Source organism: Ornithodoros turicata, chromosome 4 (genome assembly GCF_037126465.1).
Source record: "Ornithodoros turicata isolate Travis chromosome 4, ASM3712646v1, whole genome shotgun sequence".
Classification (NCBI taxonomy): domain Eukaryota; kingdom Metazoa; phylum Arthropoda; class Arachnida; order Ixodida; family Argasidae; genus Ornithodoros; species Ornithodoros turicata.
Window position 1 is genome coordinate 5389073 of NC_088204.1, and position 18171 is coordinate 5407243.

The window sequence follows — 18171 nt, forward strand, 5'->3', positions numbered from 1 at the left end:
TTTGGTGTGCCCTTTTATTCTAGGCACGTATTCAAGACCCACGTCGTTTGAGGACTTAAAAAAATCGCGTTATCAATTCAGAATGATTTATTAGACTGGCTTTCGCAGCCAATATTTACAACAAAGCACTATACAGGAAAAAAAAAATCACTAAACAACGAACTCCAGCTTCCAGAGAAGAAATAAAACACCGAAACATGCGCACTATTGCATAAAAAACCTATATATACATATTCATGTATGTATATCAGTATAGTAATGGAAACTGGGTGGGCACGGGACACCCCTGGGGAAAGGTACTTCCTAAACCGTTAAGTCGCAAACGTCGACCGTTGATCCCATCTCCGCCAACATTTCGGGGCCCTCCCGCTTTCGGTCCCAAAGAAGCAGACGCCGTTCCCCCTACGAACCTCTTATTGCCTTACGCATTGGACAAAAGCTGTCAACCAACCATGCAAGCTCTCCGTCGACGGAGACGTATTTGCCCCCCTTGCCTCACAAAAATACTGTTTCTATCGGACAGGAGAGGGGGGGCAAGAATTTTGCTATCTCCAAGCGCATGCATCCAGCCCGACCGTGCCAAAGTGTCCTCCCCGTGGACAGGACTATGTACAAGCGGTACCCGACGGGCACACCTAAAACGCCCCTAGTTTGCCCCCTACGGTACCTACGCTCGTAGCTGCGCCAGGAGGTTGTGTACCCCTTCCTGTAGTGTGTGACACGTAGAAATCGACAAAGGTCCGCAGCTGGACGCCCTCCTCTGGTCAAAGCCGTAAGAGTACGGTCGATGCCGGCTTTATTTTATTTTTTCCCCACCTTTTTTTTTTTTCGTCAAAAATTTCTTCAGCAGAGAGATATCGCTGAATGTCTGCCAGCTCCGAAATTCTACCGTGACGTCGCCACAATATTTACACGGTCGTACGAAACGAATTACTGGGGGGGGGCACGAAGTTTTGACGCTGCTTACGGTTGCTATGAAAATATCGCTACCTATTTCGCGAATAGTACGTCGAAATCTGGGTACCTCTTCTTGCGGGTGCTTATCGTGTACGCATCCGACCAACCGTTGAAGCGGCGGCTCGATATCTCGTGTAACGCAAAGGAAGACGAGGATGACGACGGGTCACTTGTTTTTTTTTTCTTTCTTTCTTTCTAAGATCTCTCAAAAGTGTGTCACAGGGGATGGCGTCCTGTCGAGGGCAGAGTTCTCAACGACAAAAATTGAGGAAAAAAAATAAAATAAAAAATAAAAAGGTCAGATGCGTTTGCAAACCCTTTACACAATGCAATGACACAGGCAGCACCCCAAGGTGGAGAGCCAATAAGAAACGTGTGGGAACAGATGGTCGGGAGAGGGAGGGGACAGCTTGTGAAACCAAGCACCCACAGCACGGTTGAGCCACCCCCCTCAACGTCCCATCCTCGGCAAGGAGGAAACCAGGGGGGGTGGCTGCTGGAAGAGTGACAGCATTAGGATTTCTTGCAGTCTTTCTTTGTTTTGTTTTTTTCAGAGTCCAGTAAAACCTACGATAGTGGGAGGGGGGGGGGGGGATAAAGAGGTGAAGCCAGAAGAGAGCGCTGCTAACACTGCCGGCCAACAACGGAAGGTGGGCCGAGTGGGCCGTCGTTTCGGGGGATGGGGCGTAGGAGGGGATCCTCAAGACTTGTGATTTGACGTGAGCCAGGTGAGCCCTTCAAAGAGTCCGTCACCCGTCGTGGCACAGGCCGGCTGCACGTACCAGTTGCGGTCGCGGATGCGCGTCAGTCCCAGCTTCTCTTGGACTTCGTGCGGCTTCATAGCTGAAAGCAGGAGGACGAACAGAGTGATGGAGGAGACCGTCGGCTAATTATTTCAAAGCCTAACTCTGGGTAGCTGATTTTAAGTTACCAGGGATTATCGATTTAACGGGAATTTGTTAGGAGGATTGTAGCGCTTCGTTTTATCGACGCGCATTGAACGTCGTTACGTCGGGACGAAAATACGTTGGTTTCAAAGAGAGGAACCTGTACTTTCACTGCATCACAGCTTACCTGTACTGTGATCAGGGTCGGCATGAGTGGAGCGGCAAGTATAAAAATGGAGACAACAATAATTTTTTGATTAACTTCAGTTCCACCACAGCTGGAAACTTTCGAGCAAAATGAGTGACAGGCGAGCGTTTGTAAAAAATTAAAAAATTGCCATCCATTTGGCAAGTGCCCATATATGCAACATTTTGAAACTCTGGTGTTAATAGGGGCCGTAAAACGGGGTAAAACTGGGCAATATCGGGTGGAAAAGCAGATTTTTGGATGGAAATAAAAAGGGCGGTGCTCCTCACATTTTACACGAACATGAGATGTGGAACATAGCATCCTCTAGTACCGGTATTGGTAGCTGGATTTGCGCTTTGCCAATTTGGTCTTCGGGGTTTTTTTGGGGGGGGTTTACCCCAAGTGACGATGATGCAAATCGGGGAGGTAAAAACGGGCCCTCAAGCACAGGGACCTATATGCAGGCTAATGGCTCTGCTACGCATTACTTTACAGAGGCATAGAGACATTATAATACCCATTACTTCAACATTCTTCTGGCCAAAGTTTGGCCACCACCACCCGTTTACAGTGTCCGTTACATGTTACATGCACCAGTAATGATGAAGAAAATGAATCGTCAGGGAGGGCTAACACTAGGGAACGCATCGAGCTTGGAATTGTTGTCCTTGTACGGTACACAATCCTGCGGCATACCATCTGGGAGGTCCTGCTTGTTGGCGAAGACCAGGATAATGGCGTCTCTCATCTCCCGGTCGTTGATTATCTTATGCAGCTCCTGGCGGGCTTCGTCGATGCGGTCCCGGTCGGCACAGTCGACCACAAAGATGAGACCCTGCGTGCCCGTGTAGTAGTGCCGCCACAGAGGACGGATCTTGTCTTGTCCTCCAACATCCTATACACGCATTAAAAAGGTCACGGATATCATTAAGTCCTGACCCGTCCCTGCCTTGTTCAACCATGGCAAATCGCTAAACTAGGTAATGTGACACTATGTGCTCTTAGCGAAACGAAACTTAACTCGAGATATCACTAATGGGCTCTAAGTTGCTTGAACGTTAGCTCCCTCTGTGTAGGGCAAAGTCAACCATGTCGTCTGCTACGATATCCGCCATTTTGTCTCCAAGGCACCTGCCACTTAGCTATGCTAGTATACTTAAGAACTATGCAATAGAACAATAAGAACTATAATATAATATATATATATATATATATGCAATAAGAACTATGCAAATAGCAGACGAGGTTTGAAGAAGTTGGTGAAAGTGGAACGCAGAATTCAGGCACAATGACTGACTGGTAGGGTCAAAGTGCCAGTTTGATGCCCTTCTGTAAAGAGTGACTCCACCACACACAGAGGGAGCTAGCGTCCGGGCAGCTTCAGAGCCGTGTCCGTGCAGTCCTACTAGGCTCTTTCAATAGCTGTCTTTGATTTGGCGAAAAGCGCAGTGTAAAGGAGTGCAAACAATGTGCATGACAGGTGCTGCCCTCGTGCAAGGTACACTGGAAGCCCAATACAGAATAGACAAGTGTAAGCCTCAGACCGTTTGTCGCAGACGTCTGTGCAGCAAAGCAACTTTATGAGCAACTGTTGTCACATTAATTGACTCCAGGAGCAAATATAGACCTATCTTAATGAAATTGATTGCCAGTATGAGATCGGAGGAGGTGCAGCATTTTTGTGCACTCTTACTGCACTCCTGCGGCACTTTTTTCCAAAGTACGAAGTCTGCACCTCCGCTGAATCGAATGCAGAAACTTGCACCGTTTCCATTATTTCACAAAGTGCAGCCTGATCAGAGACAGCTAATGTACCACACATAATGGTGCACTTGTCCGTCAAAGCACCCCACTTTGAAAACTTACCCAAACGTTGAACTTGACATTTTTGTAAGTGACCGTCTCCACATTGAAGCCTACTGTAGGAATGGTAGTAACCGACTGTCCCAACTTTAATTTGTAAAGTATAGCTGGTCTGAGTAAAGGAAATGTTTCCGAGGCAATTCAGGTTTTTCAGAGTCGAAACTACTGTGAGGAATATGCACGAGGAACCAGAAACTAAGCATAAAACGTTTTTTGCTTTATTATAATTATTTATGCAGAAATTACGAAATTGCAGATGACATTCTGTGTGACTGCAGCGCATGAAAATGTGAGTGAGAACTGTAGACACAGCAGGTCATACAGCCATGAGGAAATTTTGCCATTCGTGTTGCTCCGTACCTATGGAATTTTGAGTACAGGTTTGCCATCATCATGTGGCCCGAAAAAGTCAATAGCGGAAATATCTTTTCGTGGCACCTTTAAGCTGTGCCTCAATGTACTCACTGCATCAAATATCCTGTCGATATTTTCATTGGATAGACCACTGCAGAAGCTAGGAAACAAACAAGAGCATATCGGCTGTGGCTTCATTTGCTTTTCAGACGACAATCCTCATAAGAATCCATATAATATCCACAACGATATCCATATGATACCGTTGTGGGTCATAACACCGCATTGTCTGCCACTAGCAGGGGGGATATGGGTGTCTATTTTCAGTGTACGGTTTATTGCTTTGGCATCGTATGCACACAATTTCTGGTGTGGTGCGCTACATGGTCACCTTTCAAGATGAGGCTGAAATGATGCAAGAAACTTCCAGGGCAGCACTAAGTATTGTGTAGCCTGTTACAACCTTGAGAATTACGTGAGACAGTCGGACATTTTGCGTGCAAAAAGGATACTTGTCTTTCCAGCTGCATCAAGTCCCAGCATTAGAATCCTCATTTCCTTGTTCCCAAAAATTTTGGACAGTAGCTTCCCCATGGTGACGGCACGCTGAGGAACCACGCCCCTTCACACCTGCATATTCATGACACACATAACGTTCACAGCATCTGTGTCTACAAATGATACAAGTCAATGTCCCAAAACAAAGAGGCATATTAAGCTATTAAGCATATTGTTAATCTACATTAAGAATGACACTAACAATGCCCCTGACGTCACAACAAAAACATATCTCCACAGGCACCGATCACCAGCTCGAAAGCAAAGACTGTAGGAATGAATTTCCCCACGTTGTCATCACAGCTCGGAATAACCTCCAAGGATATTAGGACGCAGCCCACCAGAACACACACCTCCTGGATTTGCCACCTATAAATATCGAATCCTGTCACGTGTCACTTCACAGGTCTCCCACCTTGTTATTTCGGGTGATTCTAATGATTCCACACCTGTCTGCCGAGATATAATTACAAGCATCATCACAGCTCTTAGGGGACCCGTCGAGCACAAGCAACCGTCATAAACTTGCCTTGCGCAACATAATAACGCAATCTGTGTTCAGGAAAAGAAGTAGGCCAGTCCAAGGGCCTGCCCCGAAGTCGTGCCCTGAAGTCGTCAATTATTGCGGCTCACTCGAGATCAAACCTGATACACAAATCTGTGGAGTAAAATGCAGGAAGAGTCTACGTTTGATGGAAGTAACCTGGTGACCTTAAACCGAAGGTTCGGTGACTGCTTCAAACATGCAAACGCAAATTTAGCTCGCGGTTCTTATTAAAACAATGGTACAGACAGGCAATGATAGATCAGTTGAGACGCACAGCTTTGGGGTCTTGCGGTGAGATCATGATCACGTCATGTCGTTGAGACAAGCACATATTGATGGGCGGGATCCATGTGCGAACCGTGAACATCACTGCAACGAACCCGGAACGCAACGGGTTCACATGTTTTGACACGACGATTGTCCAAAATATTTTAGCAGCACGCAAAATCAGCGATCCGGAGAAACTGTAACTTCAGGGCGAGAAGAGAATTGAAGCCGGTGCGATCACTCAGATATGCATACTAAGCCTAATATTCGCGGATCTGTTGCTCGGAAAAAATTGACGGACAGTCAATTCGAACACAATGTGATAAACAGCAAGGAAGCCAGAATACTCACTCGGCTGCTAAATTTTTGTAAAAGTCAGTTGTTTAACATAAATGACACATATTAACACATTTTAAAAATCCGTACTTCAACGAACTTCTGCCATATCTCGACCTCGACCTCGTACACCAACCACGGAAAAAGAATCAACTTCCGGTTCTTGTCATTTGCTTTCCTTTTTGTGGTTTCGCGAAACTATTATTTCATTTGATACAAATTAGGATGTCTGTCGAAGTTTTGTAATCATTATGTTCCTGAAAAACTTGAAAAATAAGTTGTTTCATAAAGTGACAAACTTCTTGTTGCCCTGAATCCGAAACTGAATGAGTATCACCTGCAGAGATAAGCTAATACACAGTGACGATAACCCTTTACATTTTCTATACATTCTGCGTAATAATCTACCGGGGAATAAAATGAAAGTACCAGCGTTTCGCATACGAAAGAAGATCTCGCGTGAAACCACCAAATTTACCGGATCCGGAAACACATAGCACACGCAGGTGCAAAAAAATATAGAGAAAATGCAAGTGATCGCCTTTTCTCAACGATGTGGACCGTCCTGAAATCTATGGCGCAAAATCTAGCCACGGAAGTGCAAAAGGGAAGGGTCTGCTAGATCCCGACTTGTTCACCAAAGTCCTTCGTACAGTTGCAGCGGTTTAGCACTTGCGAAGAGGAAGTTCTCCCGTTGCAAACTAAGCCCTGCCATTCTTCAGTGGCACGTTCATGCGGCGACAGTGTCCAAATGAATCTCGGCCCGTTCACGATAAGTTTTCATTGAGTGAAATTAAAATTTCTGCGTTATTCGGCGGAGCGGTCGAGCGTACGCAATTTTTCGCTAACCAATTACAACTCACTGCGTAGAATTCATCACGATCAGTGCTGTAACCCGTTGGACACTGGTAAATAGCCACATTTCTGTCAGACTCCACTGTAAACAAAACTTCCTGCACGTGCGAAGTGACAGTTGTGAAATGGCTGTACATAACCGTTGTTGGTTGCTGGCTTGTTCTACGACGGCGTCCAGCCACGAGGCACCCTAACAAGGGCTTTCAGCGAGGGTTCGACGAATTTGAAAACAAATCAGCTCTATGACTACGGATGACAGGTGATCTAGCATAGGTGTGACTAAGGTAGTTTCGAGATGCATTCGGGCTTGAATAACTGCGTGCCACTGAACGCTAATCAGACTCTTTACGGAGACGAGGACTCTGACAGTGACGATGATGTGATTGATGTGTTGTCAGCAGATCACTGCACCGGAGAACATAGTTATACGATGCAGATGCCGTCGAGTATGGTCCAACAGGTCCGAAAAGCGGCCCAGCGAAAAGCCGTCGAAGAGTGTCCGGACTTGAGCTCGGAGCTACAGTCTGCTTATCGCCTCGTGCAGCATTTGACATCACCGGCCTGTCACAAGTACAGCGCACCATTCATAACTGCTTTCGACACAGAGCAAAAGGAATACAAAAGTTACGAAAAGGTTATCAAGACCCCAGTGTGGTTTAACAAAGGTAATTTTTATGCTGCCCGTATTTGTGATAAGAGCATGTGTTACGTGACTTTGGATAGGGATGTACTTGCATAAGTTTTCAAAATGCGTTAGTGTATCATATGTTGTTGTCATTTTAATATGCCTAATTTCAAGGTGACTTCCACAAAGTGTTACCACCATGCCAATATAGAGCGTACAGTCTCTAACTGTTCATTCAGGGCAACGTACCTGACCGTTGTTTGTTTGTTTGTAACTTGTCCGTGATTTTGTGTGTTCCAGTGACTGAAAAGCTAAAGGGCAACAGCTACATGAGCATTACGGAGGTTGTGAGAGATATCCGACTCATATTGGAGAACTGCTACAGGTTTTTCGGGCCTTCGCATTCCTTCTCCAAACGGGCTATGAAGCTCGAAACCGTTCTGGAGCAGAAATTGGCTCTTCTTCCAAGGTCAATAATTTGATGTGCTCACTGTACTGATTTTGCTGTTTCAGAATGCCGGTGCAACACATTCTAACCTTGCGTGACTTTCTTGTAAACTTCTATCGTGCAGGGAACTTCGAGAGAAGACCTCTATCGAAGCCACAACGTTAGATGGAATGGATAGCTTAACTCCAAAAGGTAATACGTTTTAAGATTTCTGGTCATTTGACAAGTGATTTGAAAAGATAACATTGAATGGTCGCAAAAAAAATGTTTAACTTCACAGAGTTTCCAAGTTGTCTTATGAAATGTAACAATCATTTCACTTCTCATATTTACTCTCTTCAAAGTAATACACTTCAGAACTTTGAAGTAACAACTTGTGTTGCGTATTGTTACCTCTCTTGACGGAGTTGCTGTTCTTAATGTCGCATCATTTTAAAAAGTGGCAACCGCGGCAATCGTGAGTTGTTACTTCTCTCCTCAAAGTTACATTTCATTAAGCATTGTCGTTTTAAATGTAACAACGTGCGTTGTAAGCGACACCGTGAAGGCAGCATACCGCTGTACATCACGCACTGCACTCTTCTAAACGGCACACTTGCTCTCAGGTCGGCGCGCACGTCTGCTAAGGCCGTCGACCGAGATGTCGGCACTCATGACGATCGTGAAGAGCGAGAACGCCGCGAGGGCCCGTGAGGAGCGCGTGAAGCAACGGGAGGAACGTCGCTTCGAAAAGGAAGTTGCGCACCAGGTCGCCTCGGATTGGGACCGGGATACTTTTCAGGAGGAGCTTCCAAAGATTGCCTCATTGTGGGATGTAAGGGCTGTCAATTTATCATTCTGTCGCGACATTTTTTTTGTTTTTTTTGTTACTGATTATGATGCTGATTGTCTGGTAACAGTTTTTTTGCTTTAGCTGTTCACATCAATGCTAGTTTTCGTTTATATTAGATCCCCTTTAGGTACTTGCTGCACACTTTATTGCCAGCCGCGGGTGCCAAAGAAAAGTCATGATTCAAGTCATGAAAAGTTACGAGATTCTTAAATGTACAAATATAAACGGACGTAGAGGTAGTAACAAATGTGGGGAATCTAGTAGGAAGTATAAATTCCCCAAAGTGTATGTGGCATGGTTCACATCCATTTGTGCAGGTTGTTTTACTGAGTGTCAGTCTATCTTTGATCCATTTGACAAGAACATAATTTCACTACCTTGAAGGCTTGATTACATACGTACAGTGTTTTTTCGCTCTCTGCGTGTCTAGACATGAAGGATGTGATTTCTGCTACATTTCACTTAGTGTTTGTAGAATATGGGTTGTGTTTTCTGTCCTTGGTGCATCCAAACTTGAATACAAAGTCTTCTTTAGAAAGCACTGGTGAAGCAACAGGTTGCTTCTTAAAAATGAGAAAGAAACAGCTTACTGGAAATGTAAGAAGCACACTGGAGTGATCCGCACGGGCCCGTGTACAGTTTCCGCAGGTCTGTCAGTTCCTGGCCCTGGCACAGGAAATCCTAAACCTTCCAGAAATGTCCATGTGTGAGGCTGAGCGCATGTTTGTCATGCCTCAGCAGAGCGTGCTCCTTTCGACAGTAATGACTTGTCTTCTGGTGAGCCCACATCACCGGTCAAGGTGAGTTCCGGCATTGCTTGCCACACCTATAGTACGTCTCACGTCGTTCTTACTCATCATCACTTTTGCTTTTTTCATTGAGCCTAATTAATTAATCAGATACGACTAATTAGCTAGCATTTTAGCTAGTATTAGTTTAAGGGCTGAGGTGACATTTGTAAAGTTGTAGAGTGCCTTTAGACATTTCAAGGCACTCTACAACGTTCCAGTTATTAATTAATTAATTAGGTACAATGAAAAATACTGGTGACTAGGATATAGGACTGCTAAAAGCATTCTATCAGTTTCGTTTGTGTAAAGTGCTCAGTGTTTTTAAGAATCATGGTGCATGTCGACTGGGACACCCTGTATAGCTGTCGTATATTCATTCTTTCGTGACCTCTCGAAGCCGTTTTCAATACTCAGTCTTGCCGTATCGCTTTTCCGTGTGTATGCTTGGGATCTACTCAGATTTATGTAGTATTTATACACAAAGCAGCTTATGGCCCCCTCAGCCATCTTGAGCTGCAAACTGTGCGCACCGTTTTACCCACATTCACTCAAGATCGCTCACATAAGACCCTCAATTTCTCACAGAGTGTCACAAAAGGGTCCGATGCCATACAGAATATGGCAGGACAGGCTCAACACTCGACTTGGGCTCTGGTACAAGACCTATCATTCCCACCCACAGCAGCCGACAAAGGTTTGCCTAGCTTCGTTTACTGTCGTCTGCAATGTGTACGATGATCTATTCTTTAAATGCAGGTGTTGGATGTTTATGGTGTGGAACCACAGTTCTTCCATGTTCTCGGTAAGTGTTTTGGAGTGTTTCAGACCGCTTCTCGTGCTTTAAATTTCCTCGGAAGCACTGACGTGCCTTTTTGTCGTTATCCTTGCAGGTGAGACCAACCCGCTTGAAGGGAAGGCATTTCATGATCTCGAAGTCGGTCAAAGAGTGTGCCTCGTCAAGGCACTCTGCGATTACAAACTGGTGAGATCTTCATAGTAAACTGTAGCATTAAAGATAACATTATGACTTTCTCAAACGCAGCTAAAGATATATCGCTCAACTCATAAAATATATTAATCGTAAGGAAGGAAGGTTTTGGACTGCCCAGTGTAGGCAAGAGATGACTTGCTTCTGAATAGAGCCTGAAGTTTTCGGGAGATCTTTTTTTTCCAAATTTGGGGGGTAAAGATTGGGTAAACAAACGTGTGCTCTAAATTCGTGCAAATTCGAGTGGAAGAACTTCCAGTATTCTAAATTGAGGGAGAAATCTGGCTCAGTTACTCAAACTAACTGTACTTGTTTGGTGCAAATGGTGATACAACTGCATTTACTGCCAAACGAGTTAGTGTGATTTCCTACAAGCGTCTCAGTGGGGGCAATTAGCCGGGTAAAAATCAGGGTTTCACCCTAAAGAGGCAACCTTGAATTCGGGGTGGAAATTCGGGGGAGAGTCGGGTTAAACCCCAACACTTCAGGCTCTACTTATGAACCTTCATGAGTCATCTGCTCTGTTTATGACTGTTGAGAGTTTGCAAATGCGGACACTACAGGTTTTCCCGGCGATTTTAATCCAAGTTCCAGCTAAATTAATCCATGCCCCATAAAGTTTGCATGGCACGTGGATTAATTTCGACGGCGCTTGGATTAAAATCACCGGGAAAACCTGTAGTGTTGCGACGCTCTAAGTGCTCTACAGTTTTGTAATAAGGAGTGACATTTGCAACAAGCTCTCTGCAATGTTTGTTTATGCAACACAGAGTTTGCCCAATGCACACACACACACACAAAAAAAACACATTTTTCTTTTCTAGCAACATCACAAGATGGTCCAAGACCACTTTGCAGATCAAGATGCAGATGGAATGAGGGAAAGGGAATTGGGGGAAGACGCAGAGGGAAACAGCTACCTCTACTTCCCATGCCTGAGCGAAAGGGACGTACGCATCTACCGCAGAGGAAAAATTGCCCCCATCACTTACTGCTTCACGCTTCCGAAGAAGGCACCACCCAAAGCTCCCAAGCAGCCCCCTCCTCTAGTGAGTCACGTTCGTGTGTTTCTAGTGTATTGCACGTATAACGTCGATAAGCCCATAGCAGTTATCGCCCTAACATCAACGGTACAAAAATTGCAGAGAAATACTAGTGCATAACGTGTGAGGAACAGAGACCATGTGACCAGATGTGTGAGCAAGAGAGCAGTAAGCTCACTCTGCCTTATAACGACTCATGAAGTAGTGAAGTCCTTGAAGTCCTGAAGTTTATGACACTTTAGCTGAAACATTTCATCTTGGTGTTTCATTAAAGGAGCATTAAAGAGCAAAAAAAAAAAATGTTCTCACGTAATAAAAGTGCAGTTACCTTGACACCAGCATAAAAGGAACAGGAATGTTTGCGTAGTTGTTTGTTTTCAACAACATGATGTTTGTTTAAAATGCTCAAATTCATCTAGCATCTATGCTGCATAAGATTAAGCAGCTGTGTACCGCAATAATCTTTTTAATGCACTGCCAAGATGCCAGCATTTGTCTACCTTTACGTTCTTCTAAAATATTTTACGTTATTATGCTGCATTATAATATGCTTCGTCGTAACTGATGGTAGGAGCAGGTCTCGATACCTATCTTCATACGGAACAGGGAACGTAGATCGCCATCTTCGGGATAACTTCGGGCCTAGTGGTCTTGCTTTTTTTTGCTGCATGACCAACGGAGCGAACGGCGAATGGAGATTGCCATCTACGAGCGAACCACGGGCAGGACGCGTAGATTCGCCTTTCACCACGTGAACGCGACCAAAGTGGGGGGGGCGGGGCACTGCGAGTCATCAACCTCCTAATGTGCCATCTGTCGCGGTCGTCCCCGATTCTATCGCGCACCCCATATTTTTGCAATAAAAGTCTGAAAAAAAGTGTGCGTTAGATTCGAGTAAATACGGTAAATTTATTTACGTTTAAGCTTCGAAATGCCTCATGAACAGGTAGGGTAGCCACCTTTCGGAGTGAAAAATACCGGCTGAGGGAGAGGAGGTGGAATAGAGGGAAAGGGGGAAAGGCTTGTGGGAAAGGGAAAGTGGGTGAGGAACGTTCTAGCTGGCTCGACACAACCACCAACAGCTTTGCACAGCCACTGCTCTTGTACCCTCCGAACACAAGATGTGATGAATAACAATGAATAATAATAATAATGAATAACTAAGAAAACGACTGGTGACTGCGGAGTTTGGTCTGTGCTCCAGATTTATTCAAGCTGTAGTGGAATGTTGAAGGAAAAACCCCTTAAAAGCCCCTATGAAAGGTCTTGAGCCACAAATACCGGCAAAAGGCTGCCGGTATCACCTTCCTGCCGGCAACCGGCAGAGGAAGCAAATAACCGGCCGTGCCGGTATAATACCGGCCTGGTGGCAACCCTATGGACAGGGTTTCCCTCATTCTGCAACTTACAATTTACAGAAAAAGGGGAAACGCAAATTACGAGGGAAGTCGGCAGCAGCGGAACCAACGCCGTCAAAAGTGAAAGCGAGGGAAGTGATGATCACACCAGCTTCATCGAAACGACCTTCGCGATTACGTCAGGCAAGTCACAAACAATCAGGAGCCTCGTTAGAAGGACCTTTCCTCCTCAACGAGAGTAATACGTTGAGTGTGTTCGCACTTCCGCTACAGGTGATCAAGCCAGTCCAGAGGCACTCCTACGACACGCCTGCCAGCCCACCAGAAGCACGGAGAGAATCCACTCCCGAACCTGAGCACGTTGAGGAAGAGGACAACAACGAAAATGCCGCGGAGGAAGATGTGCAGGAGGAGCCAGCGCCAGAGAACACGTCGACAGAAGTTCCCGAGCCATCGTTCGAGATGGTAGTGAACAGCGTGGAACAGCTGCGGGCTCTCATCGCGTCTCTCGAGAAGAAGGAAGAGGATGCCGTGGTTGCAACCAGAAGCAGGGGAAAGGTGAGGGCAGCACGCCTCGACACCGCATGAGTAGAGAGCCTTGCGATCCGCGAATCCACGGAATTTCGCGGAATTGAGCGTGTCCCGCGGAAACCTGCCCTTTCCCTCAGAATCATCCGTTTTTCGCGGAATATTCCATACCTTACAGAATTTTGTAAGGATTTCAATCGATCTGCGCCGTTTTCACGGGTTAAACCCAACCAGCCGTGACTGCTTACGAAAAAGTTACGAAAGGCGCGAAAAGCACACCAGAATGAGTCCAAGTGCGATTTTGGGAGAACACTGCACTTTTTTATATTTTTTTTTCTCTTGCCTGCGGAATCTTGCGGATTTGTAAGTCCCACTTTACGGATTAAGTAAAGTAAAGTAACCAAAGTAAATTCTCTGCCGCAGAGAGCTTTAACGGAAGGCTTTACGCATAAGTGCATTTTGTACATGCTACAAAGCAACTTGGTACCTCCTTTCAGCAGCAAGAGGAAAAACCGAGCCCTGCAGCACGTCTGCAGGAAAAGCTGGTCGGTCGTCTGCGAGCCCTGCTGTCTGAGCTGGAACCGCAGGAGGCACGTTTTCAGCAGACGGAGGCCACTGTGCGCCTCAAGTTGTACAAAGAATGGCACGCGTTTGCCAATAGGACAGAGGACCAAGAAGGCTCCCAGCATGAGGTGAATATTCTGCATCCAATGTTCTAGTACATGCGTGATATCTGTGATACTGAAAAAAGCTGCACTAGCAGAGGGGTTGGGTAGAAACCCGGCCTCCGCACCAGTAGTCGTGCGGAAACATGACCAGGAAAAATCATCTTAAAACTCCGCAGCGGGACAAACAATAAAAAAATAAAGGACAGTGATATCACTCGCTTCCGTTTTTGAATTTTCAGGATGCCTGGAATGCGTGGACGGTGCACTACAAAGACGAGGACAACGGTGTCTCCGAGGACAGCGACGAAGACAGCATGGCTGAAGACGGGTACAAGGAGGAGGCCCCGATCAGCGAATCCGCAGCGGATACACCGGAACCGGTTGAGCTGGACGAGAACAGCACGGTCCGTGTTCTTCGCAAGCGAAAGATCATCGTACCCAACGGACTTCTCGAAGCGACCGGCACGGGCGACCACCGGAACTTGGAAGTCGGTGACTTTAAAGATGAAGATGAAGAGGAAGAAGAAGAACAACAACACCCAATGGCTCCTATTAAGACTTACTCCGGTCGTACTCCTTGTTACCAGCCAAGAGAAGCCGCTGTGAAGCCAAAGGAATCCGAGCCAGAGACCTGTGCCCCACCTGCCCTGCCTGCTAATACGGCAGTACAAGAGGTAAAGGTGATCGCCCAGAGCGAGCCAGAACCTGTATTGCAGCAGGAGGCCGAAGTGCAGCTGTCGGAAAACTCTCAAACTGAGATCACGATGCAGGAAGCGACGAGCTGTGAGCCAATAGAAGCTACCGTGCAGGAAGGAGGCGCTCCGACCGACACAGCCTTGATGCCCCAGGCAGAAAAAAAGACTTATTCGCGCCAACGTTCCATGAAGATAAACGCTCTGCTGCGAGCTAGAGCCATTTCCACCGTGGCAAAAAATCAAGTGATTAAAGTGAACAGTACGTCACCGGCGAACGCCGTCCAGCGCGTGGTCAGGCACGTCTCCGGCGGACCGAAGCAGACGATCGCTCGGCTGGTCAGCTCGTCGAACGTCACCCAGGTGAAGAAACCTGACCAGGGAAAGGTGCTGCACGGTGCAAGCAGAAACGTGCACGCAGCTCCTTTGCAGAACAACAGCACCAAAATAAAGCTGGTGCCCACGATGGACGCCAAGGGCGAAAACGTGTTCCTCCGCGTTGAATACTCCAAGGCCACGACGACCCACCAGACTCCTAGAATAGCGGCTGTAAGGCCAGTGCCACCTGAAGAGCCACCCAAGAAGTTCTGCGGAACGACTCCTCTGAAATATGGCATTTCAAGTAGAGCCATGGCTTCCACAGCTGCGGAGTCCTACCTCATGAAGCGGAAGCAGGAGAACGAGTGCCCCAAGCCCGCAATTTTAAAGTCGAGGTGCAATCCGCAACAGAACGCGGGGCGGACCTTCCATCTGCCGTGGTTCAAGAAGAACGGGATTGCGGTGACGACGGCGGTTCGTGAGGTGCAGAAGTGCCACGATAAGGGGCAGAAGAAGTTTTTCAGGTCAAAGAATGTGGGCATTACGTTCAGCCAAGCTTCTCCGTGCAACCCTGCGCCGCAGAAGCTGACGCACGTTGTAATACAGCGCAGGAATGCGGGGCAGGGCCCTCACACTCAACCGCAGGACCACGTGTCTCAGTGTAGCGTTACAGATTACAAGAGTACGGCAGAACCCGACGGTAACGTGCAGCATGTCGTAGCCCAGCCGGTTCTGTCGGAGCAGTTGCAAGATTCCGCGTTGCAGGATAGCGCGGACGATGCAGCAACTGGGCAGGAAAGCACGGTGCAGAGTTTGTTCGAACAGAACGCAGTGGCGCAGCAAGACATGCTGGATCATAACGTTACGGTGCAGCAAAGCATAATCGACCAAAACCTTCTGGCGCAGCAGTGTGCCATAGACCAGGACACGTCCCTTCAGCAGAGTGTTGGAGAAAACTCGATTTTTCAGCAGGGTCTACCTCAACAAGTCGGGCCTCTTCCGCAGCAGGTGTTGTGCAGTCAGTCGGACGCATTTTTGAACCAGAATGCAGTGATGCCTTTGCAGGACTACAGTTTGAGCGGACTCAGCGACAACGTCATCATTTCGCAAAACAACGGGTCGCAAGTCATGTACATCCTTCCAGAAGCTCAGACCAACAGCATGCTCATCAACAGCATGGCTTCCGTGCAGCCGCGGCAGACGCTGCTGCATCAACAACAACCTACCATAGTCGATCCGTCGACCTTCCTCAACATCCCGCAACCGACGGAAACGCCAATGACGATATCACAGCCGAGTCCGATAGAGCAGGTGCACCAAATGCCGCAGGTAGACATGAACTCGTACGCGATGCAGTCTCCTCCAATCGCAGCAAAAGAGCATATCCTGCAGCAAGCATTGGAGTCCTGCCTCATCGGCACGGGTCCCGAAATGGGACAGGATGCCGCGATGAACGTCCTACAGCAGGTGCCTGAACCTGTACCACAGCAGCAGCAGGCTCCAGTGTTCCTCCTAACAAACGATGGACGCCTTATTCAGATCGTACACAGCAGCTGATACTGTAATGCCCCAGTGTGGCCAGGTTGGACTTTTTATTAAGCTAAAGCGAGACACTTGGGTATAACCTTGTGCACGGCAGCGTTACGAGGAACACAATGGATTTTTGTAATGAATTTTTTTTTTCTAGTGAGCTCTCTGGACTGTAGAACTCGAGCAAAGTGTGCATATTTCCTGTGTCATGCAGCACTTTGTGCGAAGAACAAATTATTTTTTTCTGCTGTTTACCTTGTACAATAACCTTTTGCTCTCCAGGCCTGGTAAAGTCGGAGAGTGGTATATTTGCTAGGACGCGCCGTACATCTGTGTACATAAAACAACACTGTTTTTTCTGGGCTGTACATGACACATAGATAGAACAAAGGAGGCACTCACCGCATTTGTAACACGAGATGCCCTTGGATTTGCAAAATAAAGAGTGAGAAAGAAAAGGAAGGCACCAGATTCTCCAGTAAAATGCACTTTTGTCTACAAAATATTCTTTATTGACAACTGATGTTGCTTGGTACACAAGAAAGTTTGAGATTCCCTTATCTCTTCTCACGGGAACAGCTTTGGCACTGACTAAGCGAGAACATACAGTCATACGGAAATGCAGAAGTCGAGAGAACATGCACTACGTACCAGTGGCATAGCCAGAGAGGGTTCTCGGGCGGTACAACCCTCTCCTCCACTTGTACTTTTGGTAGTACATTTGATGAGAGAGAGAGTGAAAACGAGGGCAAAATTCTCTCCACCCGTGTAAACTTCCCGAAACATCTTTCTGGCTACGCTTGCTGCCAGAGTTCGAGGTAACTCGTTACTGTAACTAAGTTCGTTTTTTTGGTAACTTAACTCGGTACTTTGGCGGCGTGGTAACTTCCAGAGGAACTCGTTCCTTTTTCAGGTAACTTTGCCAAAGTAAGTTAAGTTCCAAGTTACTTTTATCTCGCTTTTCACTCACGTCTACATATTTTCTTGCTTTCTCTCTGGTTCCTTCATGGCATTTTTTGCCATAAAACGTGATAATCAATCAATGACAGTATTTTATTGAGGAAGTAAGAACCGCTGCCATTGAAATGAAGCTGAACCATTGTGCGCCCACAGGGAGTAAGATGCAAAGCGTTCGAATAGAATTCTACCAGAGAAACGTCATCATGACATTGGTAGACAGACTGAAACCGAAACAGATCGGAAGGAGAGGGTTGGGTTCCACAAACGGGCACTTGTTCGCTACCTCCCACTGAAAGAGGGTAGTAGTAGAAGTAGGACCGAGGGTCGCGTCCCTTTAAGGGACCATATCGTAATCCCCTCAAGACCGTGGCTTTCGGGCGCGACCTTGTTCACCTCTAGCTTCGAGCGTAGTTCATTTCTACCAAACTTTGGCGCTGTCGAACACTATGATGTCATTTGTTTACATACAGGGAAAGGTCTATTGTTGGTCATAAACGAAAACGATCTAAGCGTGTTGCACTCCTCCGCAGGCAACTCAAGGTCTAACTCAACTGCACACGCGCGCTGCACCTGCGT

General features: G+C 46.7%; 2 protein-coding genes across 5 annotated transcripts; one reads left to right on the top strand and one right to left on the bottom strand.

Moving 5' to 3' along the window:
* Nucleotides 1-69: 69 nt before the first annotated feature.
* Nucleotides 70-6099, bottom strand: LOC135390799 (ADP-ribosylation factor 6). Of its 2 annotated transcripts, none has more exons than XM_064620713.1 (5): nt 5975-6099; nt 4764-4881; nt 3901-4004; nt 2731-2929; nt 70-1800 (listed from the first exon to the last, which is right to left on the bottom strand). In XM_064620713.1, exons 2-5 carry the CDS (start codon nt 4843-4845, stop codon nt 1658-1660), a joined length of 528 nt encoding a protein of 175 aa, XP_064476783.1. In that variant the 5' UTR covers nt 4846-4881; nt 5975-6099; the 3' UTR covers nt 70-1657. The 2 variants fall into 2 exon arrangements, with proteins under 2 accessions (XP_064476783.1, XP_064476784.1); XM_064620714.1 differs by lacking the exon at nt 5975-6099 and adding an exon at nt 5631-5848.
* A 324-nt stretch (nt 6100-6423) lies between these two features.
* On the top strand, nt 6424-17123 carry LOC135390801 (uncharacterized). Of its 3 annotated transcripts, XM_064620717.1 has the most exons (14): nt 6425-7073; nt 7216-7479; nt 7740-7908; nt 8012-8079; nt 8493-8701; nt 9359-9519; nt 10096-10204; nt 10267-10312; nt 10401-10492; nt 11323-11547; nt 12960-13082; nt 13173-13457; nt 13925-14119; nt 14335-17123. In XM_064620717.1, exons 1-14 carry the CDS (start codon nt 7067-7069, stop codon nt 16660-16662), a joined length of 4281 nt encoding a protein of 1426 aa, XP_064476787.1. In that variant the 5' UTR covers nt 6425-7066; the 3' UTR covers nt 16663-17123. The 3 variants fall into 3 exon arrangements, with proteins under 3 accessions (XP_064476786.1, XP_064476787.1, XP_064476785.1); XM_064620716.1 differs by having other exon boundaries at nt 6424-7479; nt 13928-14119; XM_064620715.1 differs by having other exon boundaries at nt 6425-7479.
* The last annotated feature ends 1048 nt before the right edge of the window (nt 17124-18171 follow it).